The sequence below is a fragment of the Melanotaenia boesemani genome, chromosome 9 (assembly GCF_017639745.1).
Source record: "Melanotaenia boesemani isolate fMelBoe1 chromosome 9, fMelBoe1.pri, whole genome shotgun sequence".
Classification (NCBI taxonomy): domain Eukaryota; kingdom Metazoa; phylum Chordata; class Actinopteri; order Atheriniformes; family Melanotaeniidae; genus Melanotaenia; species Melanotaenia boesemani.
The window spans coordinates 27,167,445-27,184,214 of NC_055690.1; the positions used below are offsets into that span (position 1 = coordinate 27,167,445).

General features: G+C 41.0%; 1 protein-coding gene across 4 annotated transcripts in view; it reads right to left on the reverse strand.

Moving 5' to 3' along the window:
• kcnab1a (potassium voltage-gated channel subfamily A regulatory beta subunit 1a) overlaps positions 1–16,770 on the reverse strand; it is a 124,211-nt gene that overhangs the window by 60,841 nt on the left and 46,600 nt on the right. The window contains exon 1 of one of the 4 annotated variants that reach the window (XM_041995458.1): positions 15,100–16,318. The exons of the other annotated variants lie outside the window; for them this stretch is intronic. Coding sequence (XP_041851392.1) covers positions 15,100–15,308 — 209 coding nt within the window. The 5' untranslated portion in view covers positions 15,309–16,318. Of the gene's footprint in view, positions 1–15,099; positions 16,319–16,770 lie in introns of those variants that run through there. 4 annotated transcript variants of the gene reach the window in all.

Genomic DNA, 16,770 nt, shown 5'->3' on the forward strand with positions numbered 1-16,770 from the left:
CACCTCCACCTGCCAGTAACCGTCGGAAAAGTCCAGGGTGCTGAACCAGGTGGCCCCTGCTAGGGCGTCCAGTGTATCATCAACCCGCGGCAGCGGGTGGGAGTCCTTTATTGTCACAGCATTAAGACCCCTATAGTCCACACAAAATCTCCATGTGTTATCCTTCTTCCTCACAAGAACCACAGGAGAGGACCAAGGGCTGCAGCTCTCCTCAATAATGCCATCCCCCAAAAGGCGCTGGACCTGCCTGTTTATTTCCCTCCGCTTGTCGGGGGAAGTGCGGTAGGCCCGTTGCTTTATTGGGTGATGTCCACCAGTTTGAATGTGGTGTTTGGTCAGAGCGGGGTTGCCTGTTCCACCCCGCGCCGGGCTGAACACCCCCTGATGCTTCCCCAGCAAGGCTTGCAGCTGCTGCCTCTGATCATCAGACAGTGGACAATCGGTCACATCAGGTAAGGGGGCATCTACTCGTGAAGAGCCAAAAGTCTCGGCAGGAGTAAGTATGTCACATTCATTCACATGATGAAATACACCCAGGTGAGAGCCCGGGCGCAGTTGCAGCTCCCGGTTGGTTGGGTTGAGCAGCCGTGCCACAGTGCATCCATTCCTCACTGGTGCTACGGTGCGTGCAACCACCAGGCCCATGCTGTCACGCACCTCAGGCTCTAAATAGCCCAGGTACGAGTCAATAATTGGGCCCGCGCTACGGGAGGGCTCCACCTGAACAGGGACAATCATTTCACTGAAGGGCGGAACAGTAGCATCAGTAGACATAGAGATGTTACAACATTTTGGAATAAAATCTGTAACCTGCAAGAGAGGAATGTTAACATCACCAATGCAGAGGAGCCCACGACCCACATCCAAAACTGCATGCGTCTGCCGCATGAAATCAAAACCCAGCAAAATAGTCTGTGTGGCCCCCCGCACAACATGTACAGTTTGCTCATAAGACCTGCCCCCCAACTGTATGGGAAAGACCACAGTACCTAACGTGTCCAGTAACTGTCCATTCACTGCACGTGCATACATATACTGTGTATTCAAAACACGTTTACGTAAAGCCGGAACGGACATTCTGAACTCCTCAGAAATCAAAGAAACATTAGAGCCAGAGTCAATCAACACAGTCACATCAATGCTCTCTACCAGTCCTTTAACATAGGCTGTGGCCTGGGACTCACCCACCGAACAGTCCCTCTGTGGGTCTTGAGTCACCGCAGAGTTGTCATTGTGACCCTGTGGTGGAGACACTGGCATCCGGGTCTCGATGCCAGCTACTGGAAGTTTCCCTGCTCCTGTCTGTGTGAGGATGGTGATGGGGATCGGCGGGAGGGAGATAGAAACCTCACTCCCCGCCGCGGCTGACGTTCCTCCGCAAAGAATGGCCCCCTAGGATCCTCGCCATCCAGCCGGCGTGGCGAGAAGCCAGCAGCGGTGTCGCGGGTGCCCCGTTCTCGTGGAGACCATTCTGCGTCGCCGTATCCGCCCTGAAGCCTGCGTTGTGGGGACCGGCCTCTCGCGTGGACATCCGTCCGGAAGTCTCTGAAGGCGGACCTGCATCCAAACCCACCACAATCGCAGTGACAGGCACGCCGTTGCTCTCTGCGCTCCCCCGGGCTCCGCTGATGAGTCCCAGGAAAAGGGGAGCCACGACCACCACACTCAGTCCCACGGGCTTGTGCTCTCAAATCCCTCACCTCAGTTTGTAAAGTGTCCATCCGTGAGGTGAGTCTCTCCACTGCGTGCACAAGCTTCTCCGTGGCGTCAGCATTACAGTCCACGACACTAGGCAGCGCTGGATTGAGGGCGGCCACAACAGCAGGATGTGGGTTAGAGAAGGGCAACCCAGCCTTCAGAGCCTGCCTGGCCCGTTCACAGCGGCCCGCTATAGTCAATGCCTCCTCCACGTCAGTCGCCCCCTGCTCGTGGCACTTAGCCTGGAGGGCAGGGTCGAGCCCAGCAAGAAAACGTCTAAAAGTCTCACCATCCCTGGCAGCTCTGTCATAGTCAGGAAAAGCCTCAGCCACGAGCCTGGAGATGTCAGCTGCATAGACCTCCAAACTCTCTTCCGGCTGACGGGGACGTGCAGATATGCATGTCTGGAAGTATAAGAGGAACTGTTTTTGACCGAAGGCGTCCTTCAACCTCTCTTTCACTCGTTCATAGTCACATTGGACATCCGGCGGCAGACTGTCCCACAACAGGAAAGCCGCGCCATCCAGCCTCGTAGGTAGCAGATTCCCCAAGACAGCAGCGTACTTCCCGCCTCTAGTCCCCCTCGTCTGGGCACGGACCGCGGCTTCAAATTGCTTCACCCACGTAGCAAACGGTCTCTCACCGTCTCCACGAAACGGCGGCGGGAGCTCAACTCTCAGGCCACTCACGCCATCAGTCCATGTAGCAGTACCTCCGAAATAATCCTCGTCCATGTCCCAGTCCGTACTGTCGCGCTTCACTCTAAACATGCCGCTCCAATCCACACGTGTACAGCTAGCCGGCTAGCAGGACCGACTAGAAAGTTCAGCAATTGTCAAAAGAGAAACTGCTCCAAAAGCCAGGACTCACTCCGGTTACCGCTGCCACCAATGTAGCGTTGCGAGGTGTACGGGCGTCTAGAGTCACTCTTTTATGGACAAAAACTCAGAACATACACCAGTTTGGAGATGGGCAACACACTCCGTTTATTCATTACATTTTCCCCCTTTTTTTAAGCAACACCCACGTCGCATTCCTTTTACGTCACACTCGCGCCCGCACTCTTACATTACCAACACTGAACATGAGATCCTACATCAAAAGTTTGCTTGCATCATTGATTAATGCTAATGTCCTATTTTCCCCTCCATTTCTATATATGTATGTATGTTTGTACTGTATGTGTGCTTTTTTGCTTGAAATGTTTTCATTGTACTTTTTTAAAAGTCTTAAGCTCAAGATTGTTCAAAGGATATGGGATACTTCTCATGACCCTTATTTGTGAAGAAAATGCTCCTTGATCATATCTAGCAGCAGGGAGTAGTCTAAGTTATAAAGTCTCTTTCTGCTGCAGCTGAAATTTGCTGTGATAATAATCATTATCTGAGTGTATGAAATGTAGCTCTGGGGAGAGCTCATTTAAAAACATTCTGTCTAGGGGAGTAGTATGCAGAGGGAACCCTGTTTTTTTATTATTTATTTTAATAAAAAGTTTCAATATGGAAATTCATGCATTCAGTATATGAACATCCCTTAAATAAATTGGTTCTTTAGGGAGGTTGTATCTGGCTGCTTTAAACTGACTTTACAATTTTTTTTAAAAAAAAGAAAAAAACCATATGGCATACACATTTGTGTGAGGGCTTGTTACATACTGAAATGCCTAAAAATGTGTAAAATTTCTATAATGCATTAGAAAATATTAGACTGGAAGTAGAGTTTGATTCATCACTTCACCAAGCAGGGACACAAGTAGACGTGCCAGGATATCAGGGTACCTTGTCAAAATGTAAGACTTCCAGCTTCCTGAGCAGAGGCACAAGAATCAGCTTATCTGGGCAAACCCAGTAAAAGTTCCACTGGGAGATGTGGTGTGACAAAGGCAGGTATCCTGAGGGGGATCTGCTCTGACAAACTCAGCTGTCTGACTGGTGGGCCTGTTGTTTTCAAACCAGGCATGACTGCTGTGGATGCTGTGATTATTAGCTGGAAGCACGAATGGGCTGAGTTTGTTGTTTCAGCTTTTTGTAGGCAGTTTTAAACTGTGAGGCTTTTGATACAAGAGGGGAGGAGAAGCAAAGAGGGGGCTTTTTCCACCATGCCAAGGCTGAGCTTCCCTCTAAGCATATACTCTGAGAATCATCTACTCACTGTCTGTACAGTCCTTTTACTTGATTCAAATAAAGGGCGCCGTTGCTCAAGCACAGCCTCCAGTCAAAGCTGATTATGACTGATTATTTATTGACAATAATTTAAATACAAACACATTTTGTTCAGAATATTTCACCTTATACTGAGCTGTCCAGTTCATATTTGCCACAGTACCCTGCTGAATACAAGAAAACATGAAGCTGCAAACAACAAAGCCCCAAAATAGATTCTTCTAAATGACTAGAAAGACTATGTTCTTTGTGATTACAGCTGAGAAGACACTGATGAAGGACTAATTACTGACTTCTGGAAGCTCTTGGGAGTAACTAATGTTCCTTGGGAGGACAGGATTTTTGTTCAAGAGTAAGCAGGATTGCTCCTCCAAATGTTCAGCATGCTAATAACCACCAGCAATGACTTTTCTGTTACATCTATCTCTTTTAATCTGTTGCTCCCCCTTTCTCTCTGTCTTTAATTCACTATTGGCTCTAAACAGAAGACAACATCATCTTCATGCACTATATTTTGTTGTGATCTGTTTGCCTCAGATTTGGAACTTGTGGCTGGGAATGACATCCCTGAGTTGTCCAAGAACCAGAGGGATTTACTGACAGACCAGCCTTGCTATAATTAGTAATGCAAAGTTGACTGAAAGCACTATCCTCTTTTTTCTTCATACAAACACTTTAGTAACGTTTTCTTAAACAGAGGTCATGTAGGGTTATGTGCTTGACTGTTTTAATTAGACACAGACTTACAGTAGTGCTATAATTGCAGTCATCATCGCTTTTTATTTGGCAAGTTAGAAATCTGACTTCCTCCAATCAACGTTTTAATGCATGAGTTTTAATGCACTCCATCATCAGTCCACATAACTTATGCCACTCTCCTTGCTCACTTCGGAGCAAACCTGACAGTGTCCTTGGGCTTCCTTGAAGCAAACAGAAGTTTATGTCTGTCTACTGTGCAATTTTAATTAAATCAGAACTTTGATTAACGATAAAGTCAGCTCCCTCAAACCTTGAGATATGTTTGTTTATAATAAACGTTTTTCTTATGAAACACTTTCACATATCAGATGGAAGGTGGTAACTCAGTGCTGGTTTCAGCTGAAGACCCACCATCATAATTAATAATACCATCACTGATTTCTAGGACACCTTCAGGTCACAGACGAACAGCGACAGTCACAGTTTGATATTCTGTCCACAGTTCAATATGGCAGGTCCCTGTAGGGATTATAGACACGATCATTAAGATGATCTCTTTTTCTTTCTATCCCTTTTTCTTTCTAGTACTCCTTTATTCATTCCTGCTTCTTTTTAGACGAGCTAAGCACAGCCTTTTTTCTATACACATTGAAAGTAATTTACTAGTTCTTATGATAGCTGTAAGCTTGTACAACTTAAAACTCAGCACTTACACTGAGATCAGCTAAATTATTATACAGCATTTAAATGAAAACAGTTTCCACCTTTTGAGGATAGGTCTACATGGTTCAATGGCTACAAGCTGATGTATTAAACAATATTAACAGATCTTCAGGCTGACATCATCCATAGTTTCACAATTATTAGGCTGTCTCACTCTTCTTTAAGACATATTTGTGCATCTTTTTCTTCTTCATTGGTTTAATTTCACCTGAGGGAAAAATTAGCCTCAGATGTTCATTATCTTAATGAACCTCTGCCTGTGATATGCATATAACCAATAAATGGACATGAAACTCCCATTTACTTCCAGTTATCTGGGATTTTTAGCTAAAATTAGTACAAAAAAGAGAGATCTGGGGTGCTTAATGGGATTTTTTTATGTTTTTACAGACAATTACATCAACAACATGGTGGCTACAGAACATTAAAAACTACCCCAATTAAACCACCATTGATTAAAATTTATACTTCTGTCGACACCGGACCTGCTGGGCTTACATGGGCCAGCAGGGCCGGTGTGGTGTGTGGCTATGTTTAGGTTTTTATCAGTTACTTGGTATCATTTCTTTGTTGTCAGACTCTTATATGTTTTGTCTTTATTTTAAGAATTTGCTCATTCTCCTGTAAACACAAACAACCACCCTCTTTGAAGTCATACTATTCTTGTCACTATTTTTCCCAGTTCCCTTTTCATTTTATCCATATTAACTTTAAGACACTCTTATGTTAGTATTGTGTATGTCCATGTATGTTTGTGTCGTTTTTTTCTAAATGACTCAGCGTTGAGCTACTGGCCATTAATTTTGACCATTGTCCTTGTCATACAGTACATGCAGAGGAGGGTAGTAGAGTTGTTGACCAATGTATATCCAGTGTTGCAACACGGTGCATTATCTGAAAAAGGTTTTGACAGATGAAGCTGCAGTTGCGATTTCTTGATTTTGTCAGAGTAGCAGTGCAGCCTGGAAAAGCTTAAAGTGACTGCAGGTTGACAAGTCGTCTCAATGGGCTGCTTTTAATCATAATTTCTAGTTCTTTAAGCTATCTTTAAAAAAAAACATAAACTATGTGAATATCTCTGTCTTTACTGAAAGCTTGGCTATATCTGTGCACTTATGCTTTATGGCTTTGAAATATCGAACTAAACTAAATATCGAACTGTGAAGCATGTGTGCAGTGCCTGGTTTCATTTCAAGCTGAGCATATACAATAAAGGAGTTATTTGATCTAGGACTTCGATTGAATGTGTTAGATTGGTTTTGACAACTTCATTTTGTACGATTCAAGTCAACACAGTTTGGTTTGGGTCTGTTTGGGTCAGACTTACAAGTTATTGCTTATTTTTAAGGTTGTATTTTGATGCTAGAGTTTGCCTATGAGGTTTAGAAAAAAGGTTTTGGAAAATGATTATGTCAAAAACAGCCTCTTAAAGATAATGAAACAAGTCTGTTTTTGAGTCTTTAGAAGCGTTCCATTATCAACGATGGCACTACAAAGCCAAGAAAACAATAACCATAGCAACAAGCACAGATAACATGTAGGTTTGAGCCTCTGAGTATTTATTATTTTTTAGTTTGGTGCAAAACCAGTAGGAAAAAGATTAGTTTCCTTCATTAATTATAATTTAGGCATTGTGCACCCCTTCCAATGTTTGGCACGACATATAGACACATTTACAGTAGTTGTTAATCTGGCCTTTCACACCATTGTGCTCTGCAAGCAGGCAACAAGCTGAGCTGACACCAGCCTCCTTCTGCCAAATTAACAGTGAGTGAATTAGTTCATGCAAAAGCCCAAATTTCACACAGCCTTCATGTTTCAGCACAGGATGAACCATCATCAAAATGGACTTCTTTCTGATGATATCTTTTCCAAACAGATCAGATGCAACCACTGGATGTGCTTTTATTGCAATGATTCTCTCATTATCTGCAAACAAATATAAGTATCAGTCACGTGTGAATGATTTTCATTGACCCACTAAACTCTTCCCATCACTCTCATCTGGTTGAGCTCCTTGTTTTCTGTCTCCTGAAACATAAATGTCTACAGCACGTAATATAAAAGACACATTGCTTCCATCTGTCAGAGTAAACACTGCTGTACACACCATTCGGGTGGGTGGTAACTTGCCCTGTAAAACACAGTAAAAAGCGCTATCCTGCTCTCATTGTGTGCACTGACCTGAGTACACACCACCAGCTGCTGTTAAAGGGCCACACACAGCTGCCATCACTTCAGGTAAATACTATTCATTCTGCACAGTGCAGCCCTTTTTTTTATACTGTAAGCTTTGCTGCTGGTAAAAACAGTATCCATCTGTGCATGTTTTCGAACAATGCAAGTACCCCCAGAACCTTTTATTATTGTGTATGTATTTTAGAGGATATCCCTATCTTTTCACTGCAGTTTTAATCATGCTAATAAGTTCAGATGTGAGCTGAAAGCGAGACAATACTGACGACGGCAATCTATGTTTCAAATACCATAGTAGACATAAATTAAATGCATTTAATGTTTTATATGAGATGCCATTAAGACTGAATTAAACGGACTTTGTGCTGCCAGCAAAACTTTTCTAAGACATAATTTTGTCAGCAGATGTGTACACAGTAATAAATCATTCAACTTCTACTAGTTAGATGTCACAGCTGGAAATTGTTGCAAGCTTTATCTCTGTTGAGGACAGAGGGGGCAGAACAGTTTTGAAGATTTAATACAGCAGGGATTAACATAAACTGTGGATAAATTAGGCTTTTTATTATTATTATAATGGTTTTAAAGATAAGTCAGGCCTTCAAGTCAAACCTTATATTTTTTTTCCTTTATCAAGATTTCAACTTTAAAATTTTTAATGGAGTGCAAAAACCAAAATTCAACAATAATTGCACCTCATCAATCCTCATTCTTTCCCACTTTCTCTCTCTCTCAGTAAAGCATTAAACCCAACCATATTGTAAGATCCTAAAATCTAAATCCAACAAGAAATTGCATCTTATGCTGATAAGCTTAATACTCAGACTGAGTCAATGCTCTTTATCACAACACACTGTGATTCAGGAAGGATGACACAAGGAACAAGCTGCACTTTGTCTGATCTGACTGTGCAAAAACATGCAGAAGCCACATAATCACTCTCCTGTGTATGACTTTCACTTAAGTGAGTGAGTGTAAGTCTAAAAGTAAAAGAAAAAATTTTCAGGTCAATGTGCTTTTACCACAGAGCACCAGTGTGATGGTAGGAAATTCAATTTTGCAACACAAACAAAAACTGCACTCATAAACCTTTTGTCTTAGCGCTAGTGCTGCATTGACAAGCAGAGGATGAGTCGGCAACTGTGCCATAATTCAGTGTGGTATCAATGTGTACAGCAGTGCATCCGACTACCCCCATCCCCTCCACGCATGCAGAGGCCTGCACTATCCTGCTGCTCTGCTGCAGTCTGAACTGATCAAAATTTAAATATTTTCAAATCCAGTGAGCTTCCATAAGGCACCAGTAAACAACATAATACGTCAGTCAGTGCATTAATAAGGCAAATATTACAGGAGTGTAGATGTATGGAAATAATCTTTACAGGGCAACAGAATTTAACATGACAATATTTTACTACCACAGATGTCTGCCAGTAGTTACCTGCTAGAAGTTTACACCCATAAAAAAAGACAAATAAAAGCTCTCCTGTGCTGGATTCAAAAGGACTGATCTCTCTTTATTCATCAGGCATCTTCTACAATCCAAAAACATATTCATGTTTTTGTCACCAAGGCACACAAATAAGTGTTTATGGGTGATAAATAGAATAAAAGGGTGCTCTATGTGTAAGTTATGTTATGTGACAATACTGTGCTGTCACAAATAAAACTCAGACACACATGTGCCTATGGAAAAGTCAACACATCCACATTTTTTTTCATGCTTTTGCCTTTACTGCAGTGCCAGAGCAGATGGTGTGTAACCCTGGGTTCACTTCCTGAAACCAAAAGAAAGACAGATACAAAAGAAAGAAAGAAAGGGAAAAAGAGAGAAAAAGACAGATGGGGACAGGAAGGCAGGGACTCATCCCAAAGAGTCCCTCTCAGAGTGTTTCTGTCAGCAGAAGACGGTGCAGCGTGGAATGATTAGCACAGACTCTGGTATCGTCTCTTTTTGTTTCCATGTGCCTCTCTTTCTTCTCTCCGCATCTTCTTGCTTATTGTTCCCACACAACAGTGAGCAGAAACTCTAGCCTTGCCTCATCCATTGTCAGAGGTAATTTGCACCATCCTCTGCCTACTGAACATTTAATGACAGTTTGACAGGAAGCCTGCGCCAGCATATGGTTAGCTACGGTATCCTAAAGACAAGACTGCGTGGGGGGTGTGCAGCAGTGATTTGTGCATGTGCAACATATGTGTCATTATATGTTAGAATTGATTCCTATAGTTTTGTAGCTCAGTTTAGATCTAAACTCAAACATTTATATCTAAAATCAAATTTTGATAAATAAATCTTGAGTCAAAACAGCTCCATTCGTGTTGTTACATTTTATTATCTAGGATATATATTTATTTATGATGCAAGTACTTTAAATAGTTCTTATTCCTGCTTTATGTATAGTACAAAAGTGCTGACAACCCTGTAAAAATCCTGGCACGCATGATAACACCCTCACAGCGTCACTGTAAGTGAATGTTTACTGTAGTCCTGTATCAGCAGTTTACAGTAACATTCATAAAAAAAGAGCTGTGAAACCTACATGTAATACCAAATTATTATTTTTTTCACTTTCATATAGAATAAGGTTTATAGCAATACGTTTCAGCCTCCTAACTGTAATAGCACTATATAGACTATTTACTTTTCATCATACTATTTGTTCCAAATCCCCCAAAACCGGGTTCCTCATTCCTAAGATTTAAATCAAGGATTAAAGTGACTGTAACTGTGGCAGTATAATGTTTGTACCAGATTCTAGCAAATTTCTTACTTGCTGTCTGTCATTCATCTTCACCAACCTTGGTGTTTGAGCTTCTAAGGGTTTGCTTTTTTTCAAACAGTGCAGACACATTAGCATGGTTGCACCGGAAGAAGGTCATCCATTCATTTATTTTCTCTACCTGTTCTCACATTATCACATCAACTTGGGTGCCAGAACCTATCCCAGCAAGCATAGGGTGAGAACCAGAGTATACACCATGGACAGATCAGCAGACCAGCACAAGGCAGTCACACCTGTAATCACTTGTACACTACCAATGAACCTTGCATGCTTGTGTTTGGACTGTATGAGGGAGCACCTTAAGAAAAACCTCTCAGGCACAAAGAAAGAGAATGTGCAACTCAAACTGACCAACGATGCAGTGCTAACCACTGTAAAGCTCTGCATCATAGTACAGAATGTGGAAGTAATTCACAAGAGCTTCTTGAATACTTATACCACTTCAAAACTTAATCACTTTGTTGTTAGAAGGTAAGTTTCTTTCAACATGTCAACACCTTAGAGTAAGGGTGCCCAGGTCCAGTCCTCGAGATCTACTATGCTGCAACTTTTGGATGCATCCCTTCAACACTCCTGGATCAAATGAATGGCTCATGAATGACATGCGGATCAGAGAATTAAGCCATTTGATTCAGGTGTGTTGGGGAAGACTTGCATCTGAGAGTTGCAGGATAATAGATCTCGAGGACTGAACTTGGGCGCCCCTGACTTAAAGCAAGGGTGGTAAACTCATTTTAGTTCAGGGGCTATACAGCGTAATTTTATCTTGAGTGGGCTAGACCAGTAAAAAAGCATAATACTCTATAATAACAAAAACTTCCAAATTTGATCTTTGTTTAAGCATAATGAATTACAGGTACATTATCAACATGTTTGCATTTAGTAAACTATCATTGTAGAAAAATAGGTCTTTGTAGAATATGAACAGCCTGGAATTTTTAAAGAAAAATAAGTACAGTTTCAGCAATATGTTGCCTCAGTTACACATTTAGACATTTTCTTTTGTTACATTTGTTTTTTTTATTTTATATTATCAATATATATATTTAAAAAATATATTATATGTGTTTACATATATATATATATATATATATATATATAGAGAGAGAGAGAGAGAGAGAGAGAGAGAGAGAGAGAGAGAGCAATAATACATAAAATAAATTCTAATTATTTTATCAGTTTCAGATTTTATCTTTTTGTTTATACAATTTACTTTGCATATAAAATATTTTATATTTTTATGTCATATGTCAATTTTTTAATCTTACATATTTATTTATATTATTTTGGTTTATTGGCTTTACATATTTAATTTATTTTACATATTTATACCAACTTTACAATTTAATGAATCTACAAATTCAGCAAACATTTAATCACAGGTATCTAAAACTAAAAATACTGTATTTCACATTATGTTACAGCAGCCTTTCTAGTGCTAGGAGTTATCTTAACTGCACACACATTTACATTTCTATATCTGAGTAATAATCCTGACCACCTGAGCTGACTCACCTCATTATACAAACTGACATCAGATCTATTAAGCTAGATATAAAAGATGTGACAAGTTATCCTCCGGCCTTGTAAATGTTTTATAGTTAAATAAAAAAAAACGCAATTTCACATAGACAAATTGGGAATTACAGCAACTTTGATCAAAGCCATTTTTATTGTGTCTTCAATGTCATTTTCACACATACCATATTCATCCTGCGACCAGATTGATACACAGAATAATCTGTGTTGTCCCTAAATTAAATCTGACATGCTGCCTTCACTCTAAGACAACTGCTGCTGATATCAGGCCAAACTGTGTGTGTTAGTTCAGATGTGCCACGCACCTCTCTTCTGAAAGAAATAAGGAAGCAGCTGCTTATCCTCATTTCATTTTCTCTCACTCTCTTCCTATTCTTTTTTGGTAGCCTTATCTTCCCTTTCTTAGGGAAAGATGAGACTTTTCTTGCTTCCTGCTCCTATGGCTATCCGATCACTTTATGCGTAGTCTACGTAACTCAGTTGAAATAACCAGTGCAGTTGTGGACTAAACCATTTTGCACATTTTTAAAGGGTTGAGAACGCTCATTGAGCATCTGTCATTATTGTTAATGGGAAAATTCTGAGCAAACTGGAGTTCACTGGAGTCACGTAACAGCTTTATTTGACATATTAGTCTAAGGACGTCTTCTGTCCTTGTTACTGTTATATCACCTTATCCCTCACTGCTGGAGGTTTAACTCCTGTGTGAAATACTGGGCACAGGGCTGGCGATGCCCGTGGCTCTGCAGATACGAGGCCAAAGAGAAAGATCTTGTACTCACAAGAGAGAAGAGAGATTATCTTTATCACCAAACCAGAATAACTAAAGCAAAAACAAGTAATTATACATGTGCCTAATTAAAATGGTAAATTAAAGAGTAAATAACAAGCTCACTTGATATCACTAAACTTTGTCTAAATTTATCAGCTGAAATTTAAAGTTCCCTGCAACATAAATAAAGTATAATAAATATTGCCTTCATTTTAATCGGTGTAAAACTATGGCACGGTGGAGCTGTTGATTGGCTGCACCGTATGGACAGTGATTAGTGATAATAAGCACATGCTTGTGAGCAGAGGTATGGCGCATCTGGTTTTGTTGCGTGGGGCTGAGGATCACACCTCTGAAATAATAGGAGCAAAGCAGCGAGCTGTTTGTCACTTAAAGTTTGTGAGATGTTTTGCTGTCGCATGTAAAGTGGTGTGGAATAAGCTACTTTTATCAGGTGTGGGGAGTTGAAAGATGAACAGGGCATTCTTGTCACAAGCTTCTTCTGAACCATTGCCTTGGTTTTATAGGTCCTCTTTGTTTTTGGACTTCATAATTGTTAATGGATCTTATTTAGACAAAGGAAGCTGGGAGGCAGCATAGTCTGGTAAGAAAATACAGAGATCTGGAGCATTTCTGATCTGGTTCAACATCATAGTTGCATTTGATAAGTTTGGTTCCTAACCAAGAGTTCAGTCCGTCATGCAGATAGCCAAGGTAAGAGAGAGAGAGATAACCCACCTTTTTTCTTATTGTAATTTTTTGTTGTTGTTTTTTTAAAAGATTTGCTTGTGTTTTGTTTCTTTTGTTTTTTTTACGGATAATGTTTCAGATTATACTTTTGGTTCAGTCATGTGTATTTGCTGTCCTGTGTGACTAGCGGTCAGTCACAGCACGTACACGGTCCAGCTGTCTCCCTGCTCTCATTACTGGTCAGCCAGTATTACATCTCACTTACATTACACACTGTCTAGACTACCTCAGCCTAGACAAGTAATGTAAGTCCAAACTTAAAGATTGTTATACTGTAACAGATGAAGATAAAATTCATTATAGTTACATGATAGGGTATTACTAAATCAAAAGCATTCCTTAACATTTTGTTGCTCTGGAACAGAACAGATCCAGATGCATGACACTTGTATTAGTCAAATCCCTTTTGAGATCATTTTTCTAAGTTAAAAGTAAGAAAAAAACAAAAGATGACAACCATCACTCTTGTGGGAGAAAATTAATTTTAACATGTTTTAGTTTGTAAAGAGTGCCTGCAGGTCTTGCAAAGTAAGTTTGCATCAATACCCCATTTATCACAGGCAAAAGATGACAAGCACCCATATTTCATCATTTGCAAATGTTTGACTTGGCATCAGCTGAAACCCTTTCATTCATCAGAATATTAACTCCATCGTACTTTACGACCGCATTCTGTCACTGTGACATCTCTTCAAGCACACACACACAAATCTTTGGTAGGCACTCAGACTTGCACGCTCAAATCTGATTTCACAGTGATTCGAAGAGCTTAAACAGAAAATAATGGAGCAACATTTTGCATAAGATTCACAGCTTGAGGCTGTGAGTCAAAAACACAAGTCAGCCTAGCCGCAGCACTGCTGAGGTCAAATCCGACTCAGACACTCTGCCCACACTGCAGAGCTGTCTCACCAAAGTGCAGAGAGAAGGAGAAGGAAAGCGTTCAGGTGTGTGGGAGAGAAGCAGAAGAGGAAGAGTGCTCCTCCATTCAAGGCATCTGAAAAGTTACAGTATTTGTGAGGACAAACTGGAAGGTTTAATCTCCATGCAAGAAACATGGGGAGGAAAGTAATAGAGAGAAAAGAGGATGAACCTCCAGGAAACATTGGCAACCTCTTTCAGGTTTTACTTGTGGCATCAAGTTTGAAGGAGCAGCTTATCAGACTGGAGAATGTGGATCAGGTTTGAAATATGCAGCGGAAGCTCTCACAACATAACAAGAGAAACAGAAATGTTTATATAGAAACAGAGCTGAGGGCTGTGTGGTAGCTATGTGGTTAAAGATCAGATTATAGAGATTAAAGTCAAGTTTCTTTTATCCAATAATAGAAATTTGACTTGAACTTAAACTACAGAATTTGTCATTTCGGTTTTTTAAATACAAGCAAAATGTGGATATTTTTTAATGTTGATATTCATTACTTGTGAATGACATTTTTGTGTACTAAATGTACACAAAAATCACAAGACATATGAAGCAATGAGCTTACATTGACATGAAAATTGATTCTTTGATAGTTCATTAGTAGAATCATTATATTATTCAGTTATTCCACTTGAAGCTGATTAACATTATTGGGTGCAGATTTTGTGTAGGATGAGCTTTACAATTTTTCAAACTTTCTTAAAAATTTGAACCAAATGGCAAAAACGAGTTTAGATTCAAGGTCTCAAAATGTGGACTAAAATAAAAGAAAATAAATTGAAGAAAAATATATAACAAACTTGAACTCAATGCAGTACCCACGCACATAACTCAGATATTCACACACACCTGTATTTCATGCCCGTGTGTTTTCCTGTTGACTCCTTGAGTGAGATGTGGCGCGGCGTGAAGGAGCCGAAACTGCGAGCAATGATGGCCACGGTGCGGAACTTGGCTCTCGCTTGGTTCACCACGTTGGGACTGGTGGCGTTCTGCTTGCTGTGGTCCCCATTCCCCCGCTTTAGGTTGTGATCCGTGCAGGCGATGGACACCTGCATGGCTGAGCTTCAGTAAAGGTGGCAGAACCCAAGACAGAGGAAAACTACAGATCGGATAGATTTTGAAGTGGGGAGAGTGGCTGGCAGGGAAGCGTGTAGTCTCAAAGAGATTTTTTTTAATCTCTTAATTTAAGTTTCCCTTCTTTGGCTCAGATCCTGTGTTTGGGTCCTCCTGCTTCTTTTAAAGTTCTTTTGTTTCCTTGTATGTGGCTTAAGTCTTCATTTGTTCAAATGCTGCGTCTTCTTTGCATCACTTTGTTCTTTGAAGCAAAACAGCTCTGCAAAAGCTTTTCCTCTTTTCCTGTCCTCACATTAATCCTCCCATTTTCAGTCTTTCCTCGTATAAGAGAGACTTCAGAGCAGGTCAGTCATCAAAACCCTGAGAAGAACAAAGAGTCCTCAGTTCTTTGCAGGATCCCCAATTTATTCCCTCACTGGTTTGTCACTTGTGTCTTGCCTCTGATGCCGAGCTTGGGGATTGTTTTTAACAGGATTTTAGCTGCAGAGTGAAAATCAAAGGAGGTGGAGATGGAGGGCAGAGAGATGGCAGAAGAACGAAAGAGATGCAGAGAGAAAGGCAGAGATGCGAGCCAGGCGCTGCGCTCTCCCTGGTCTGACTGTGGGAATGGTGCGCAAGCAAAGGCATGTGAAAGAAAGGGGAGAGGAGGGTGAAGGAGGAGGGGACAGGGTCAGAGAACGGATAAGGAGACAGGGCACAGATGAGAGGAAAAACAAGGGGGATAGTCACTCTCAGGTCCAGGGAGGGTGAACTACCACACTTCTGCCATCAGCACTTTTTCCGTCTTCTTCCTCTCCCTCTTCTCACGCTCCTCTCTTGGTCCCGCCTGCCAGTGTTAATGTGTGTCACTAATTTGCGTGTGCCCCAGTTTCCCCACCTTTCTCCACTCCTTTTTCTGTCTCCCCGACTCACCGGTGTTTGCTCTGTGCTTGATATTTGGATGCTCAGCTCTTTTTTCCTTCCTCCTGTTGTTGGTTCTCTCAGCAGGACAGCTCCCTCACAGACAGCGCACCTTCAGGGATCTGAGAGGCAAGTGGTGCAACACACAATGTTCTCTCCCTCTCTCCCTCCCCCTCGCTCTGTTCAGTTTCCACTCTACCTGGCTCTCTCACCCTCTCATTCTTTCTTCTCACCTGTCTGTATTTGGAACATCCTCTTATACAGTATGTCCACACTGTATTGCTCTAGCCCTTTTCCCCCCTCTGCACTCCTACAATTATTTTTGCTGTCATTCATCCAGCTTATTTTTCCTTGTCTCTGCAATAATATTTGTAGTACAAAGAGATGCTTAAAAGTTTTTTTTAAAAGTCAATATCCTTCCTATTACAGCATAAATATGGCATAAAGCATATTTCTCATCTAAAACCCATTTTTGAAAACATCAACTTAACAGATTATTTTTAAGGTTCACTTTGCCACCAACACATATGCAAATATTTCCTC